This window comes from Taudactylus pleione, unplaced genomic scaffold (assembly GCF_031769625.1).
Source record: "Taudactylus pleione unplaced genomic scaffold, aTauple2 ptg001827l, whole genome shotgun sequence".
Lineage (NCBI taxonomy): Eukaryota > Metazoa > Chordata > Amphibia > Anura > Myobatrachidae > Taudactylus > Taudactylus pleione.
Genome location: NW_028286224.1, coordinates 1956917 through 1973414, shown reverse-complemented (window position 1 = coordinate 1973414; position 16498 = coordinate 1956917). Strand labels below are relative to the sequence as shown.

General features: G+C 42.3%; 1 protein-coding gene and 1 long non-coding RNA gene across 2 annotated transcripts in view; one reads left to right on the top strand and one right to left on the bottom strand.

The window, feature by feature from the left end:
- DOCK2 (dedicator of cytokinesis 2) overlaps positions 1-16498 on the top strand; it is a 966148-nt gene that overhangs the window by 163977 nt on the left and 785673 nt on the right. Inside the window, exon 12 of the mRNA XM_088465050.1 lies at positions 2820-2896. Coding sequence (XP_088321176.1) covers positions 2820-2896 — 77 coding nt within the window. The remainder of the gene's footprint in view (positions 1-2819; positions 2897-16498) is intronic.
- LOC148436324 (uncharacterized) lies at positions 8416-13989 on the bottom strand. Its single transcript, XR_015876468.1, has 5 exons — positions 13910-13989; positions 12097-12180; positions 11104-11161; positions 9830-9889; positions 8416-8576 (listed from the first exon to the last, which is right to left on the bottom strand). It is a non-coding gene; the product is annotated as an uncharacterized LOC148436324 (long non-coding RNA).

Genomic DNA, 16498 nt, shown 5'->3' with positions numbered 1-16498 from the left:
ACCCTCACCAGAGGGATTTGTTAGTGCAGGTCAACGTTTCCAGGACTTTCACCCCTTCCTCAGGACAACATATATATAGTGCAACATCACAAACTTAAAAACACATTTTGTAGTGACACTTACCCCCATCCCTCCTTCTCAGACCAGGTCAGCCTGTCAGTAATCCCGAATCAGCACTTCCGGCTGCGGTATCTCTGCAAAACCGGAAGTGACGTCATCCGGGCTGACTGTGTACCCATGGAAACCTGATCACAATGTCAGGTTAGCACCCGCAATAATGAATTTGAGCAACAGAACACTGAGAAAATGTATAGCGTCACTAAATAAACAAACATAAATAGATATAAATATAAAGTGCATACATATGTGTTAGAAAAATGTTTGTTACTTGTGTAAAAACCATTTGTAAAATCTGTAAAACACATGTTGAAAGCTACCTCTGTGAAAAAATCCATATATCTTATAAAAAAAACAATGTAGAAGCCACATGAAGCACAACATCATGAAAAACATGAGATCTATCAAAATCCTGTAACATCAGTAAACCAGAAGCATAGATACCTGATATTCAGTAAAATTCATTACGTCACCCCGAAACATTGACCTGCACTAATAAATCCCTCTGGTGAGGGTATTTGGATTTAAAAGTATCTGATTGCCGCCTTTCATTATGGACTATATGGATTAGAGGCACTGACCCCATAAGGAGGGCATCAAAGCTAGATAGGCTATATGCCCTTTGATATTGGAGAGCTGGAGGATTGAATGATATATATATATATATATATATATATATATATATATACACACACACACTGTATATTATATTCCACTGCTATTTTTCTTCTTGTGCTGTGAGAATGTCAACTGGATCTCTCTTCACTCTTCTTTTGAGTATAATGTCACTGGCCTGAGCTGGCTGTGAATAAGTAAAAAGAGATAATTAAAACTGAAAACTAAATAATTGACTAACGTTTGATATGAGTCATTTTGGAAGTACTTTTGAATAAGTAAATTCCATTGATATGTTCATTTGGATGCTGTTCGTTTTATATTTATCATGACATCACATATAATTAAAGGTCAACTTAACTTGAAAAATGCAAATGTCACATATGAAGGTTAACTGTATAATTTAGCAATTATCTTCTCCATCCATCACAAACAGATAAAGCAACCCCGCCACGCTTGGGAAGTGTACAAGGGTATTTGATATTGGACACAAAGCACAAATAATGAAGATTTTATGTTATGATTTCCGTGCCATCCTTGGCTGCTAAATCCACTAATTTGTAGTCTGTATAGAACAATTTTGTAATCTATGAGACCATCAAGCCGATCACTGAAATGCCCCAGAATAATGCAAGATAGAGAAGCATCACCTCCCTGAGCAACATGTGCATCTTTTAAACAGTAAAACAGACTACATACAGACATTTATTTTTTCATTCTAAAGGAGAGATGTATCAAGCCTTAAGGTTCAGATACACTACACGGTTCGCTCCATGAGCCCGGCAGTGGTATGCTAAATGTCCTTAACGACATTGAGCACACACACTGAACGATATATTGTTCAGTGCCAGTTGGACAGCAGGTTCGAACGATGAGCGACGTCGTCAATGACCAGCGGGAGAGCATTGCTGGTCATTGACGGTATATCCACTGGACACTAGAATGAATAATTGAACGCTGACGATATCATTATCGTTCAAACGTTCATTATATCGTCAAATGAATACGCGGAATTAGGGAGAGCTAAAGTGGAGGAATTGCCCAAAGTACCTAATCAGTGTCTGTCATTTCAGAGACTGATCTAGATAAATGACAGTTAAAAGCTGATTGATTGCCCTGTGCAACTTCTCCATCTTATCTCCCTCCAAAGCTTGATACATGTCCCCCAAATATGTAATTTAAGGTATAATTAATATATAGCTACTGTACACAAGCACCATTGTTCTCCATTAATGATCCACAGTATTAACACCAATTGCATATGGCTTCTCTGTTTTGTGTTGGTCCAAACAGAATTGATGCATAAGGCTGGATAAGCCAGAGCAAAATTAAACCACCAGGCTGGCGGGGCACCATTAAGATGTTAGTGGTTTCCCTTTTATATGTTAATTTGGTGATGAGGTTGTGGACGGGCAGCTTATCACAGATAAGGGTATGGATTTTACAGAATCATATTAGTGATCCCTGTCATTCATTACTGTTCTTGCATGCTGGAAACGCACCTTCCTTCTCTTTTTGGATGTTGTTTCTGTTCCCCATGGTGGCGGAAAGAACGGCTGTTTAGATTAGTTGTCACAATTAGTTCCTTAGTTGGGTGCGTTCTCCTCAGCCAATGACATATGATGATTGGCCATCAGGGCATGTGACACCGCCCAACAGGGAGAGTTGCACACTAATGATTGAGTTTGGACTGCATGACTGTCATGTTTTATGTTGTTCAGTTCTTGTTGTCCACCACTATAGTAACTTTGATCATTTGATAGAAACTTAATTGTCAAATTAAATATGACTACATTTTCAGACAACTCCTAATGTTTTATTTCAGTGGATAAGTATGTTGTATATCTGTAAGAGGCATAACCACGTTAATATCAGCCAATAAATGTGCAACAAGGTTTTAAATACCCAGATGTATGTATAATTGCAATTTAAAGAGTGCAATAGGGCTGATGTGTATGAGAATATGCAGGTTATGTGTATCTGTAAGGTAAATTTGTTTGTTTTATGAATTCATTTGTAATGTAGTTGTATTGTCACAGTACACAACAGTATTCAGAATTTATAACTTCCTCTTTCCATTTCTCTAGGGTTGTTGCGGAGAACGATTTTTTGCACAGCCTCCTTAACAAAGTCACTGCACTAAAAGGAGACAGTGGTGGACAAGGTGAATTATCTTTTACATGTTATGTAATCATTTATATTATTCCTAATATTATATTAATTTTTTTTCTCTACAGTTTTATCATACATTTTATCATCACTTATCCAGTCTCTCTCCTCCTGTTACCACTATCTTACAAGTATTGCCAATATACCCAAGATGCAACCAAATCTCTTATCCTTTCTCTTATCTCTCATTGACTACTGCAGCCAGCTCTTATCTGGCATTCCACTTGCCCATCTACCCCAGCTTCAAGTCATCCGAAATGCCACAACAACACTGATCTTATTTTCATTCCACTCCACATCAGCTGCAATCCCTACGCTGTCTCCCTGGGCATGCAAGAATCCAATTGAAATTACTCCAACTTACCTACAAAGACCTCAAGATTACCATGTCCGTTCAGACTCTCCACCAGCCTTCAAATCTTTAAATACTCTCTGAAAACCCATCTTTTTATTAGACTCTAGTCCCACATATTATACCCACAGTAACGGATTACCCCCACATACACACACCTACCAGAGCCGTCAAGACAAATGGTAGGCCAGGGTGATATGGGGGGGGGGGGAGGGGAGGGGCGTAGCCATGTCTGGGAAGTATGTCCACGTTGCTTATATTAATATTCAGCACTCTTAACAGCTGTCCCAGGCCCCCGCAAGGGCCCTCAAATAAGCCTGGATCCGGGTTACTACTTCCTGGCTCTCCCCCTCTCTCATCGCCCCTGTCCTACACCCTGAGCAGTACTGGCTCCTCTCACTTCAGCTTTGCCCATTTAGACAGCAGGGCCCTTCATACTCTTTGTTTTTATGTCTGCATTTATTTTGTCTATCTTGTATCTCCCTGATTCATGTATGTCCTGTTTCCCCCACTGGCCAATGCTATAGAGCATTGTGACACCTTACAAATCAAAAAAATATAAAATTAAAATAAAGATAAATAATAACACACCACACCCACAATCACACCCGGCTGTTAAATGCAGAACTGGAGAAAAAAAAAAAAAACTGCAGCTCATTAGATATAATCATAAATTATCCCTCAATGTAGAAGATCAATCTGACTCTAAGGGGGGTATCCAATTAGCCGCAGTAAATTACCGCGGCTAATTACATCCAATTAGCCCCGAAGTCGGCCTGATGCCGGCACTTATCAGGGTTTTTTTCAGGACCTGATGTGTCCCGAAAAAGAATCCACGATAACTGCCGTTTTTTCACCTGAAAAAAGGCGAAAACACATAGGTCCGCGAGCTTATCGCGGCACCTATGTGTTTTCGGGAGAACTATCCTATTATTTGGACCAAAATAATAGGATAGGGTGAAAAAAAAGACTTTGGCGAAAATCGGGGATGTTCAGGGCTAATTGGGGTATCCAAGGGTATATTTACTAAAGTGCTAGTTTTTAGAAGTGGAGATATTACCCATAGCAACCTATCATATTCTAGCTATTATTTTCTAGAATAGGGGTGGCCAGACTTTCTGACCTGATGATCTACTTTAAATCACAAAAATCTTTCATGATCTACCACAGACACTCCAACGTGACCTGTTCCATCAGGAACAAAATGCTCTGCTCCTGGACTTCCCTCTTAATTTATGATTACAGCCACCTGTGTTGAAACACCATTCTCATGAATTAACTAGTTTAATACAGACAGGGCCCTAGGGAGGGTGGTGCGTCCAGTGCCTCCGCACCAGGGCGGAAGCCTCCAGGGTCACCGGCCACACACATCCCGGCTCACGAGGTCTGCCGGAAGAGACCTCCGGCATATATATATGTTATGTGGGTATTTATGTATGTGTGTGTGTATGTGTATGTATATATGTGTGTATATATATATATATATATATATAGATATATATATATAATATTATATATATATATATATGTTTGTTTTTTCCCTTTATACACTAAGCGCAGTCACGTAAGATTTATTGTTGTATTTTTTTTAGTTTAAGACTAACATGCATTTAGTCGACATTGACTTACAGCAAGTGTTATAAACCAATTGTTTTTATTTAATATTTATTATGCCATCATTTATTTTAGCTATGAGATTGGGATTTTGAATTCCTTTGTGTTTTACCTAGAGTTTTCTCACTTAAATTAAAAAAAAACTTTTACATGCAATACCATCTGCCTGTTTTTATAATAAAATATGAAAGTAAAAGTACTACTTCAGACATCTAGAGTCATATGTAATAGGGTGAGAGTTTAGAAAAGTGAGAGTTTCTGACACTTTTTAAACTTTGCCAATGTAATAGAGTCCAAAAACAAAGTAACAGAGAGAACTTGCATGTTTTTTTAGGCTTAAAAAACTCTCACGATTAAAGATCTCATTCAGATGTTTTCCCATTTTGAAGATAAAACTCCACCAATGTGAGAGTTTTACTGCTAAACTCTCCAATTTTCTAAACTCTCACCCTATTACATTTGGCCCAATGTTACATAACATGGAAACTTACATGTTTTTCAGACTCGAAAAAACTTGCAACATTTAAGCTCTCATCCAGGTGTTTCCTGTTCCTGATTACAACTCGATCAATGTAGTAGTGTGAGTTTTACTGCTAAACTCTCACTTTTTCTAAACTCTCACCCTATTACATTTGGCCCCATGTCTATATTAGAACTGTGGACCCGATTCAGACCCGCTCGCTAGGAAGCGTTCGCATGTAGACTGCCGATAATTGCATTGTGCGCATGCATACGCATTGCAGTGCGCGGACCCGTCCGAGCGATCGGGAAGTGTTCGCTATCTGTGCATAGACAGCATGGCTGAATGAGTGACAAGAGAAGCCATTTGTGGGTGGTAACGGGCTGGCCGCTAGAAACGGGGGAGTGAATGTGCGAACGCAAGCATGCCTGAGCATCTTAACGCCGTTTCACATAGTGGGCATGCTAGTGCCTTGCCGTGGGATCGCCTGCCTTGCTGTGGGTTGGCCGGATTTGCATACGCTGGCTGCGTGCGAACGCACCTAGGGAGCGGGTCTGAATCGAGCACTGTGGCCACAAAGTAAATGCTGTAATTAGGTAATGTAAGTGATTAGTGGAGGTACACAGTGCAGTTTTCCGTTTTTTTCTAGCGCAGTACAAAATGAAACCAAACATTTGAATGCTTTTTCTACTGAATAACTACAAGTAGATGCAACTTATTTTACATAACGGTTCTTGCACAACAACTTCCCTTTTACAGGATGGCAATAATAGGGTGGTAACTAGGAATGCCAGCTATTAGGTCAAAACCACTTTAGCTTAACTGGCATTTGTTATCTAGGCAACTACACAAATGGACTAATGGAACATGACCATGTTGGGATATTACAACAGACTAAAGGCTCTATTTATCACATTCTGCATTTCATAAAATCGCCAGGATTCGCAGTGCGATATTTGAATACATCGCAAGGATGTATCAAATATCACATGCAGGGACAGAGCTTGCAATAAAGCTCTGTAATTGTGACTGCTCTTTGCACCCTTTTAAGGGTGACCATGCATGCGCAACCAGCTCTCACCCTCCCTCCATGATTCCCCACACGACACGCCTTCCACGACCATCACCTCCCTGCTCAGCTTACACTTACCCAGCCACAAATCCAGACCCAATTGCAGAAAGGAAAGGATCCGGGAAAGGCGGAAAGACCTGGGGTTAAAACCCCTAGTTGAACACCAAGAAAAATAGGAACGTTAAACCCGATGATAAATACAAGGCATCTAAGGAGATACCCAGTGGATCTGTATACCACACAAGGCCAATCTGGAACCACCAGGATCATAGTGCAGCCCTCCAGTTTGAACTTGCAGAGGACCCGAGGAATCATTGAGATCAGAGGGAAGACATAAATCAGAGGGAAAGTCCAAGGAACTGCTAGTGCATCTAGCAGGAGAGCTTCTGAATTGCTAGTGCAGGATCAATATCTTGGAAGCTGATGGTTGTAATGAGACGCCATCATGTCTATGTCTGGCAGGCCCCAGCTGGGAGACATCTGGATGCAGCACCCACTCACCTGCATGGACGTCCTGACGACTTGGGAAGTCCGCTTCCCTATTTTAAACGCCATGGATGAAGACAGCGGAAAGTGCTGAAAGATGACGTTCTGCCCAGTGAAGAATTCGGCTGACTTCCTGCATGGCTCCCTGACTGCGAGTGCCCTGGTGGTTTAAGTAGGCCACCCAGGTTGCACTGTCCGACTGTACCTTAACCGGACGACCCTGAAGGAGGTGTGTCTGACACAGGGCCCTGTACACGGCACATAGTTCCAGGATGTTAATGGAACTATGTTGGCTCTCTTGAGGCGTCCAACGTCCTTGAAGTGGAACTATGTTGGCTCTCTATGTTGGCTCTCTTGAGGCGTCCAACGTCCTTGGCTCTCTTGAGGCGTCCAACGTCCTTGAAGTGGACTTGTATCAATTGTGAGTAGGACCCAGTCCTGGGTCGAAAAGGGGCGCCCCATGTCCAGATGTGAGGGCTGCTGCTACCACAATAGGGAGAGACGTACCTCCTGAGGAAGAATTAGAGTCTGAGCCTTAAGGTTCGGGTGAGACTTGATCCATCTATTCAGAATGATTCTTTGGGGAGGCAGGAAGTGGAACTAAGCCCAACGACCCCAGAATCTGCATGCACGAAAGAGTGGACTAGGTTTGCCTACTTCTGGGTTTGGAGCTTTTAGAAGCAGAACCCTGGCTTCTGGGAAATGGCTGATTTCTGGCCTTGCTCTGTGGACAAATGGAACGAGATGCTGAAGTCCTAGATCTCTGAGTGGTAACAGATGGTAAGAAAGCGGATTTAGATGCTGCCAACGTACTCACTAACTTGTCCAATTCTGGACCAAATAGAATATCACCCGAACAGGGAAGGACTTCAAGGGCCTTCTTGAATTCCGTGTGTCTGCCTTCCAAGTGCTCTCTTTGCTGCGACTGCAGAAGGAGAAATCTTAGAGGCTAAAATTCCTGAATCTATAGCTGGTTCGGAGAGATAAGAAGCTGCCTCTCTAACGTTTGAAACCATAGTAACCAAGTCACCTCTGTGTGCCCCAGAGGTAAGTCCTTCCTTCAAAGTGTCTGCCCAGCGGCCCACAGCTTTAGCCACCCAAGCCGATGCCAGGGCTGGATGAGCCAGAGCCCCTGCATTCACTGGAGTCATGGGTTATATTTTGACATGAGCTCTATATGTATGTATGTGGTTTTTATGTTCTCTCCATGTTTATGTGGTTTGCTCCAGGTGCCTCGTCTTCCTCCCACAGTCCAAAAACCTACTATATATTAGTGTATTTGGGGGATGAGAAATGTAGACCATACAATCCCCAGGGCTTCAGCATGTCTTGTTATAAGGGAAAGGTAGTTTGTTAAAGGTGAAGATTTAAAGTTCTAATGGTCGTATCAGCTCTTTGCTGGTACTGCCCTAACAAACATTATGAGATCTATGAGTAATGATATGTAACAAGAATACAATAAAATAAGGTTACAATAAAATTCAATTGTGAAATGCAATGAATTGAAACCACTAAAATCACCAATGATGTTTATTTAATGGGTAAGATGTTATTTTGATAAGTGGCCGATGGTGTTAGTTGACAATGCAGCAAGGTGACGGCCTCGGCCCAAGCGGATTTTTTCATCACCTTCTCTGGGCACATTCCAGATGGATGACAGAACGTGCGCTACAATGAGCTGTAGTCTTGATCTAAAGGGAATTCAATTAAAGTTTCAGATCATCAATTCATAGAAAGAATTAAACGTTTATGTTTTAACATAATAGTGAAAATACTCTAAAAATAACAGCAATGAAAGGGAAATTTGGTTCCAGAATACAATTCCCCAAGGATTCTAACCGAAAGTATGTAATGACAAAGTGTAAGCAATTATAGTTTCACTCATGTAAAAAACAGTAATTTTTTGTCCCAACTTTTAATTTGTAATCCAATGGGCTTGTGTTATACAGTACTTGAAATCCACAAGAAAATATTTCTAATTTGTCATTTAATGGGATCTTCTTAATTTTTAAGGCAAATACATTTTAAATCTTTATCTACAGGAAAATCTTTTTAATTGGTAGTCACATGGATATTTTCTTCTTGTAATTTATTGGTACTGGCATCTCGACGGTAAGTAGTAGGGTAGGGAGACAGTTAGGAGTTAGGCACTACGGGGGAGGGTTAGGAGTTAGGCACTAGGGGGGAGGGTTAGGAGTTAGGCACTAGGGGGGAGGGTTAGGCACTAGGGGGGAGGTCAGGGTTAGGCACTAGGGGGGAGGGTTAGGCACAAGGGGGGAGGGTTAGGAGTTAGGCACTAGGGGGAGGGTTAGGAGTTAGGCACTAGGGGGGGAGGGTTAGGCACTAGGGGGGAGGGTTACAGTTAGGCACTAGGGGGGAGGGTTAGGCACAAGGGGTGAGGGTTATGAGTTAGGCACTAGGGGGTAGGGTTAGGAGTTAGGCACTAGGGGGGGGGGGTTAGGCACTAGGGGGGAGGGTTACAGTTAGGCACTAGGGGGGAGGTCAGGGTTAGGCACTAGGGGGGAGGTCAGGGTTAGGCACTAGGGGGGAGGTCAGGGTTAGGCACTAGGGGGGAGGTCAGGGTTAGGCACTAGGGGGGAGGTCAGGGTTAGGCACTAGGGGGGAGGTCAGGGTTAGGCACTAGGGGGGAGGTCAGGGTTAGGCACTAGGGGGGAGGGTTAGGAGTTAGGCACTAGGGGGGAGGGTTAGGAGTTAGGCACTAGGGGGGAGGGTTAGGCACTAGGGGGAGGTTAGGTTTAGGGTGCAAGGAGGGAGGGTTAGGAGCAGGTTTAGGATACTTACCGGCAGGTGTCAGTATCCTAACCCTGCCGGTGTTGGTATTCTGACCGCCGGGATCCCGAGTGCCGGTATCCCGTACCCAATCTGTATAAATGCTAGCTCATAGGAAAGTGAAAGTAGACACAATAACACTGAGAGCACTTACCGTATTGCCAGATGTTTCCTTGGCATAGAGATCACGGGGGGCAATTTATGCCGCAAACCCCTAAAAAGAGGAAACAGTTACCATAGTACCTAAATGACTCCATTAGAAAATTATAAACTTAATGAGGCTGATTCACTTCATAGGGACATTGTCCTCCTCATTTTATACTCATTAGCTATTCTATATTATTATACAGAAAAATAAATATATTACAGTGACATTTTAAGTAAAATGTAATATGCTCAATGATAGTTACTAAGATGCAAACATTAGTATATGAATGGAATCCACAACTAGATATTATGGCAGAGCTGTAACTAGACACTATGGTGTCCCCCCGCTCCATTTCATATTTGAAATTACTGTTAGTTTGTAACACTGGAGAGGCCATGGCAACTTATACCGTGGCAATCTGGTGCTGGGGCTCTTGGCTGTTAATATTGTTTGTCCCCATTGTGTGTGTTTAAATGCTGGAAGATATGTACATAGATTGAAGAACACAATTGAACATAATATATTATTCTCTGTAGGACACCATTTCCTAATGGTAGAGGCTGGCAGTATTGTCCTTACATTAGATTACTGACATGAACTCTGCTGTGTAGATGAGAAAAATCCCCATAGTCTAAAGTAATATAGTAAAATATATGTGGTACCAGTGAGTCCCTGAAACTGCTGCAGAGTGGACATACTTTTACATGTTTTATATTAGCTTTACTATAGATAAAATGGTGTAACTGTCAGTATGAGGGTTCTTTGATATATGTAACCTATTTACCTGCTATGACTGTGCACTGGAGTCCAGTGTGCCAAAGTGACACTCACACTGGTCCCTTCTATGTAGGATACTGGTGCCGGATCTGTCACGCTGCCTGCCGCTACTGCCATGTCCTGCACGCCCATGTGCCAGCTTCCAACAAACAGTTTCTCTTGGAACTGTGGGAGCTGAGGAGAGACGTCATAACATCTCTCCCGTCCCTGCAGATGGGTCATGAGACGGAGCAACCAGAGAGTGACAGGCAGGGCTGCAGTAAGGTAGCCGGGTGCACCGCTACTAATACATAGCAGTGGGCGCCCAGTGGCATATAGATATTGTGTCAGGCAGCCGGTTCTGCCCTCAGGGCACTTTGCACTCTGTGCAGAGGCAGCGCCGCACCACCCTAGTTACAGCCCTGTTATGATATATGATTAACATTTAAATAGAACTCGCTAATTTTTATCCATAATTCAGATTGTAACATATTGTTCATGCGATATCAGCACAAAATACGTACGTGCATCTCATAAGAACAATGTCCCTGGAACTGAGCCTGTTGTACTTCCAGTCCGGTCCTATGGAAAAGAATACAGAAATAATACAGTTACTATTGTGTCTGGTATATGATTTGCATTAGTTATTCAATTGTAAGTATAAACCACTATTTGTTCCTATTGTTTCCAGGTCAGTCGCTTCCTTTGCCTAATCTGCATTCCACTCCTATGCAATATACACCACTCCATTACAGCGGAATCGGTATTTAATGCCGGCGGCTAAATAGCCGCCAGATCAAATACCGACAGCAGAACACCGACGGACCTAATTCCCGACTGGGGCTGGCTAGTACCCGAACCCTCCCCTAACCCTACCCTAACCCTCCCTTAGTGGTGCTTAACCCTAACCTCCCCCCTTAGTGCCTAACCCTAATTTCCCCCGGTTAGTGCCTAAACCTAACCCCCCTCCCTGCACCCTAAACCTAACCCTCCCCTAGGGTTACCCCCCCCCTAATGTAGCCTAATCCCCCCCTAATGTGGCCTAACCCTTACCACCCCTTTCCATACCATAACCCTCCTGGAGGGGGGTGCCTGAACATAAGTCCCCTCGGGGGTCCCTAAACCTAACCCTCCCCCCCTGCACTAAGTCACCCGGCTTACCTTAGATCGGTATGCTGGGTGTCGGGATTTTGTAGTGGGGCTAATGATAGGCATTGGGATTTCGACACCAATCTTTAGTCCCATGTCGGGCTGTCAGTGTCGGGATAGCGCCCGCCAGTATCTTGACTGCATCCCCATTACAGCATACCCCAAGGTAGCCTTTTTTTAATTATTTTTTAAATATTGCACAACTGCAAAGACCAGCATATGATGTACACATGTCCCAACTGTCCCAGCATGGTAACTTGCGGGATAACTACAATTTGTATTGCTGCGATAAGCTGTGGTGCAGATTGTTAGTCCACAACTATGATAAACAGATCCCTTAAACTTTTGATTACATAGTACAAGAATACCTGGAGGACGAGTCTCAGCTGAACATTGGTTGCTCTGACGCCTTCAGTGATCTTGTAGGCCAGACTCAGATGGTGCTCCTTCACCTGCAGGAGGGAGGGAGGACAGCAGAGAGTTAGTTACTGGGCACTGGCACACTCAGAGTACACAGGGAGACAGGAGATTATGGATGGGTAACCTACGTGTCCTCACACAGACATGTAATACCACAGGTGTAGCTTCTATGACTGATTGAGCCTGAAGTATATATTTCTAACATTTTAATTGGCAGCTGAATTTCTAATAGAATTTCAGTATTTAATTCTATAATACTACAATGGATGACTAGATATATTATATATAATTGGAATAAATTTGTTTTACTAAATTTATCTGGAGGTTTTTCATGCCTTTGTTCACATTTCTATATTTAGCTTATCGTATTGGTCTTGATTCAATTCAGCACGCTGTTAAGTCGGAGAATGGCGGTTCTCGCAACTTAACATGGGTGTTTAGTCGCGAGAACCGACATTCTCCGGCTAAAGTGCTGGCTGTGAGGCTGTTAGCGCACTTTTGTCGGATTTCTCCTCGCACCCCCAGGAAGGTGCAAGAAGAAATCATTTAGTCGGGCCAAACATCAGGCTTTGAATTGAATCCCGGTCATTGACTTTTACAATTATAATAGACTAGTAGGGGTATTCAATATGGGAGCGAAAACATCGTTTTTGCGTTAATATCGCACTTTTGACGTCATTATCGCAGGTTTGACTTTTACACCGTATTCAATTTCAAAGACTTATCGCAGTTTTGAAAAATCTTTGATAAAAAACGGTGATAACTTTTCACCATTGAATAGGTGTCGAAAAAAAGTGCAGAATTGGGGTTTAGGGGTGCAGGCTTAAAAAAAATAGTCTGCACCCCTGGGAATGACATTTAAAAAAGAACTGTGTCAAAAAAAGTTTTAAAAAAAAATAGGGATACCCCAAACAATTAATTTAAAAATTGGGGTGAAAAAAAAAAAATGGGAAAAAATTGTTTAAGAATAGGGAAATAGGTTCAGGGCTATTCTGCATGTATGCGGCAGGTGTTTTGAAGAATAGAATTATAGCGGTAGGTGCACAAATGCATAATTTTTAAAAACTTACTTTAGGGACATAAAAATATGCTAGTACCCATTTTCATGTAACCCAAATTTGATGGGACCACTTAAAAAAACTAAAAAAAATAACCTAAGTGCTCTTCTGCATCACTTCTTCAATGTCGGGAAAAAAACACCTGCTGCGGCTATTTAAATCCCCGACTTTCAATTAAAGGCTAAAACGGGGGTACCCATAGTGATCCCCCATGTTTTTACAACTTTAGGGGGGTCTTACAATTTTTTTAAGGAAAAATTCGTAACTTTACGCAAATCCAACTTTGGAGTTTCCCGTTTTCGTTAATTTTATATTGAATACGGGGATAAGCGGGAGCGCGCCCGATACTTTAACGAAGGTAAAAACTCCGATATGAAACGTTAACTTCGACAGTGAAGTTAACGTTTCATATTGAATACCCCTCTATGTCTGGTATATGTTTTGCTTCAGTTAGTCAATGGAATATAGTTTAGAAGTGTAAACCCCTATTTGTTCCTATTGTTCCTGGATCAGTTGCTTCCTTTGCCTAATCTGTAACTGTAAAGACCAGCATACTGTATGTACACACTTCCCAACCACCCAGCATGGTAACTTGTGGTGTAACTACAATATGTATTGCTGTGATAAGTGGCAATGCAGATTGTTAGTGCACAATTATGATAAACAGACCTCTTAATCTTTTCATTATAAGATACATGAATACCTGGAGGATGAGAGTCTTTCAGCTGCACTTTGCTTTCTCTTGTAGCCTCAGGGATTTTGTGGGGGGCACAAACACGGTTCCTCTCCACCTGCAGGAGGAAGGGTAAACAGCAGAGAGTTAGTTACTGGGCACCGACAGTGTCAGAGAAAACAGGGAGACAGGAGATTATGGATGGGTAACCTACGTGTCCTCACACAGACATGTAATACCACAGGTGTAGCTTTTATGACTGATTGAGCCTGTAGTAGATAATTTTAACATATTTTAATTGGCAGCTGAAGTTCTAATAGAAAGTAAAAGATCACATTCCAACCAATCTTCTAATAAAACTGATTTTGAATGTTCATAATGTTTGTTTTATTTAATAATAAGGGGGAAATTTAATAAACATAATTATCTCATTTTTTCAGCATGAGAGCTGGAAAATTTAATATTTATGTTTTCTCCATATTTAAATGCAGTGATAAGTATGGAAAAATCACTGACGTCACAGACTTTTCACTGTTTCCTAAACACACTCTCTTCCCCATAGAATCTAATGGGGTTTTTCTCCTGGATATATTTCTATAAAGTGAAGAATAGATATTTATCTCTCTTTTTTTTTAAACAAACTTATCTCTATCTTCAGATGGTGATAACTAGCCTTTCCCCTTAGTACCTGGGCTATCAGCACTACATTCCCATACACATATAATGGGCCTCTGTACCAGATGGTGATAAGCAGCCTTTCCTCTCAGTACCTGAGCTGTCAGCACTACATTCCCATACACATATAATGGGCCTCTGTACCAGATGGTGATAAGTAGCCTTTCCTCTCAGTACCTGAGCTGTCAGCACTACATTCCCATACACATATAATGGGCCTCTGTACCTGATGGTGATAAGTAGCCTTTCCCCTCAGAACCTGAGCTGTTAGCACTACATTCCCATACACATACTGTATAATGGGCCTCTGTACCTGATGGTGATAAGTAGCCTTTCCCCTCAGTACCTAAGCTGTCAGCACTACATTCCCATACACATATAATGGGCCTCTGTACCAGCTGGTGATAAGTAGCCTTTCCCCTCAGTACCTAAGCTGTCAGCACTACATTCCCATACACATATAATGGGCCTCTGTACCAGCTGGTGATAAGTAGCCTTTCCCCTCAGTACCTGAGCGGTCAGCACTACATTCCCATACACATATAATGGGCCTCTGTACCAGCTGGTGATAAGTAGCCTTTCCTCTCAGTACCTAAGCTGTCAGCACTACATTCCCATACACATATAATGGGCCGCTGTACCAGATGGTGATAAGTAGCCTTTCCCCTCAGTAACTGAGCTGTCAGCACTACATTCCCATACACATATAATGGGCCGCTGTACCAGATGGTGATAACTAGCCTTTCCCCTCAGTACCTGAGCTATCAGCACTACATTCCCATACACATATAATGGGTCTCTGTACCAGATGGTGATAAGTAGCCTTTCCCCTCAGTAACTGAGCTGTCAGCACTACATTCCCATACACAAGTAATGGGCCTCGTTCAGAGGTGGATGTAGCATCAATGTCAGATGCAAACAGCCAATATTTTACATCTGCATGTGTCTGAGTCGCACTGCGCATACATCCCGATTGTTACCGCCGGTGGATGCAGAGTGAATTTTGACACAGAGAGAGGCAGTTTTGGGGGCATTTTTGGGGTGTCTCCAGGGGGGGGGGGGGGGCGGGGCTGGTCAGATGCAGGCCAAAGAAGCAGTTGCACTGGTATCAGCGTCATTCTGTGCCTCAATAAGGCTGCTCTTGTGTTGATATTGTGACCGATGGAACGCGGTGACAGATTTTGTAATGCATTAGGTGGGTGTCTCGGTAGGAAGCCCACCGGTCGTTCCATTAACATAAAGTCGCAGTCGTGGCTGTAACTGCGTCCACCTTTATGTGTTCCCACAAATTAGGAGCATAGAGACCTCATTAATGTAAGGAACAGGCGGCATTCCACAGATTTAAAAAATGCATATTTATTTTGTGCACACAAATTACAGGCACACAGTTGGTTAACCTTACATTAATAAATATTCATGAAGTGGTATATATGTGTATGTATATATATATAAATATCTAGCATGAGGGCTCACAGTACATATAGGAGGGCACAGTATATATATATATATATATATATATATATATATACACAAAGTCAGAAATCCACTGCACTCGCCACTCCTAGATTTGGGGTGCAGACCTGCACTCGCCATTCCCAGGACTGGGGTGCAAGTGGCCAGTGACCACATTGCTTAAATAAATAAAAACAGAAAACCCAGCACTCACCATGTTTAAACACTCACAATGATGTATAAATAAGTAAATAAATAATGGGGATTTAGTTCATGGATTGATCAATGCATTTAAGCCCGCAGCCCACATCACGGGACCCCACTTTCTGCAGGTCCTACACTATCAGTCACACTGATGGAAACCTGTTAGCTGCTATCACATAGTTTAGATTGAAAAAATGTTACCTGGTTTAAAGCTCACCTGCCAGCTAATGGCTTTTAAAGGTAAGGCAGTCACCTGACATAGCTTCTATCATATTACCAAAAAGACAG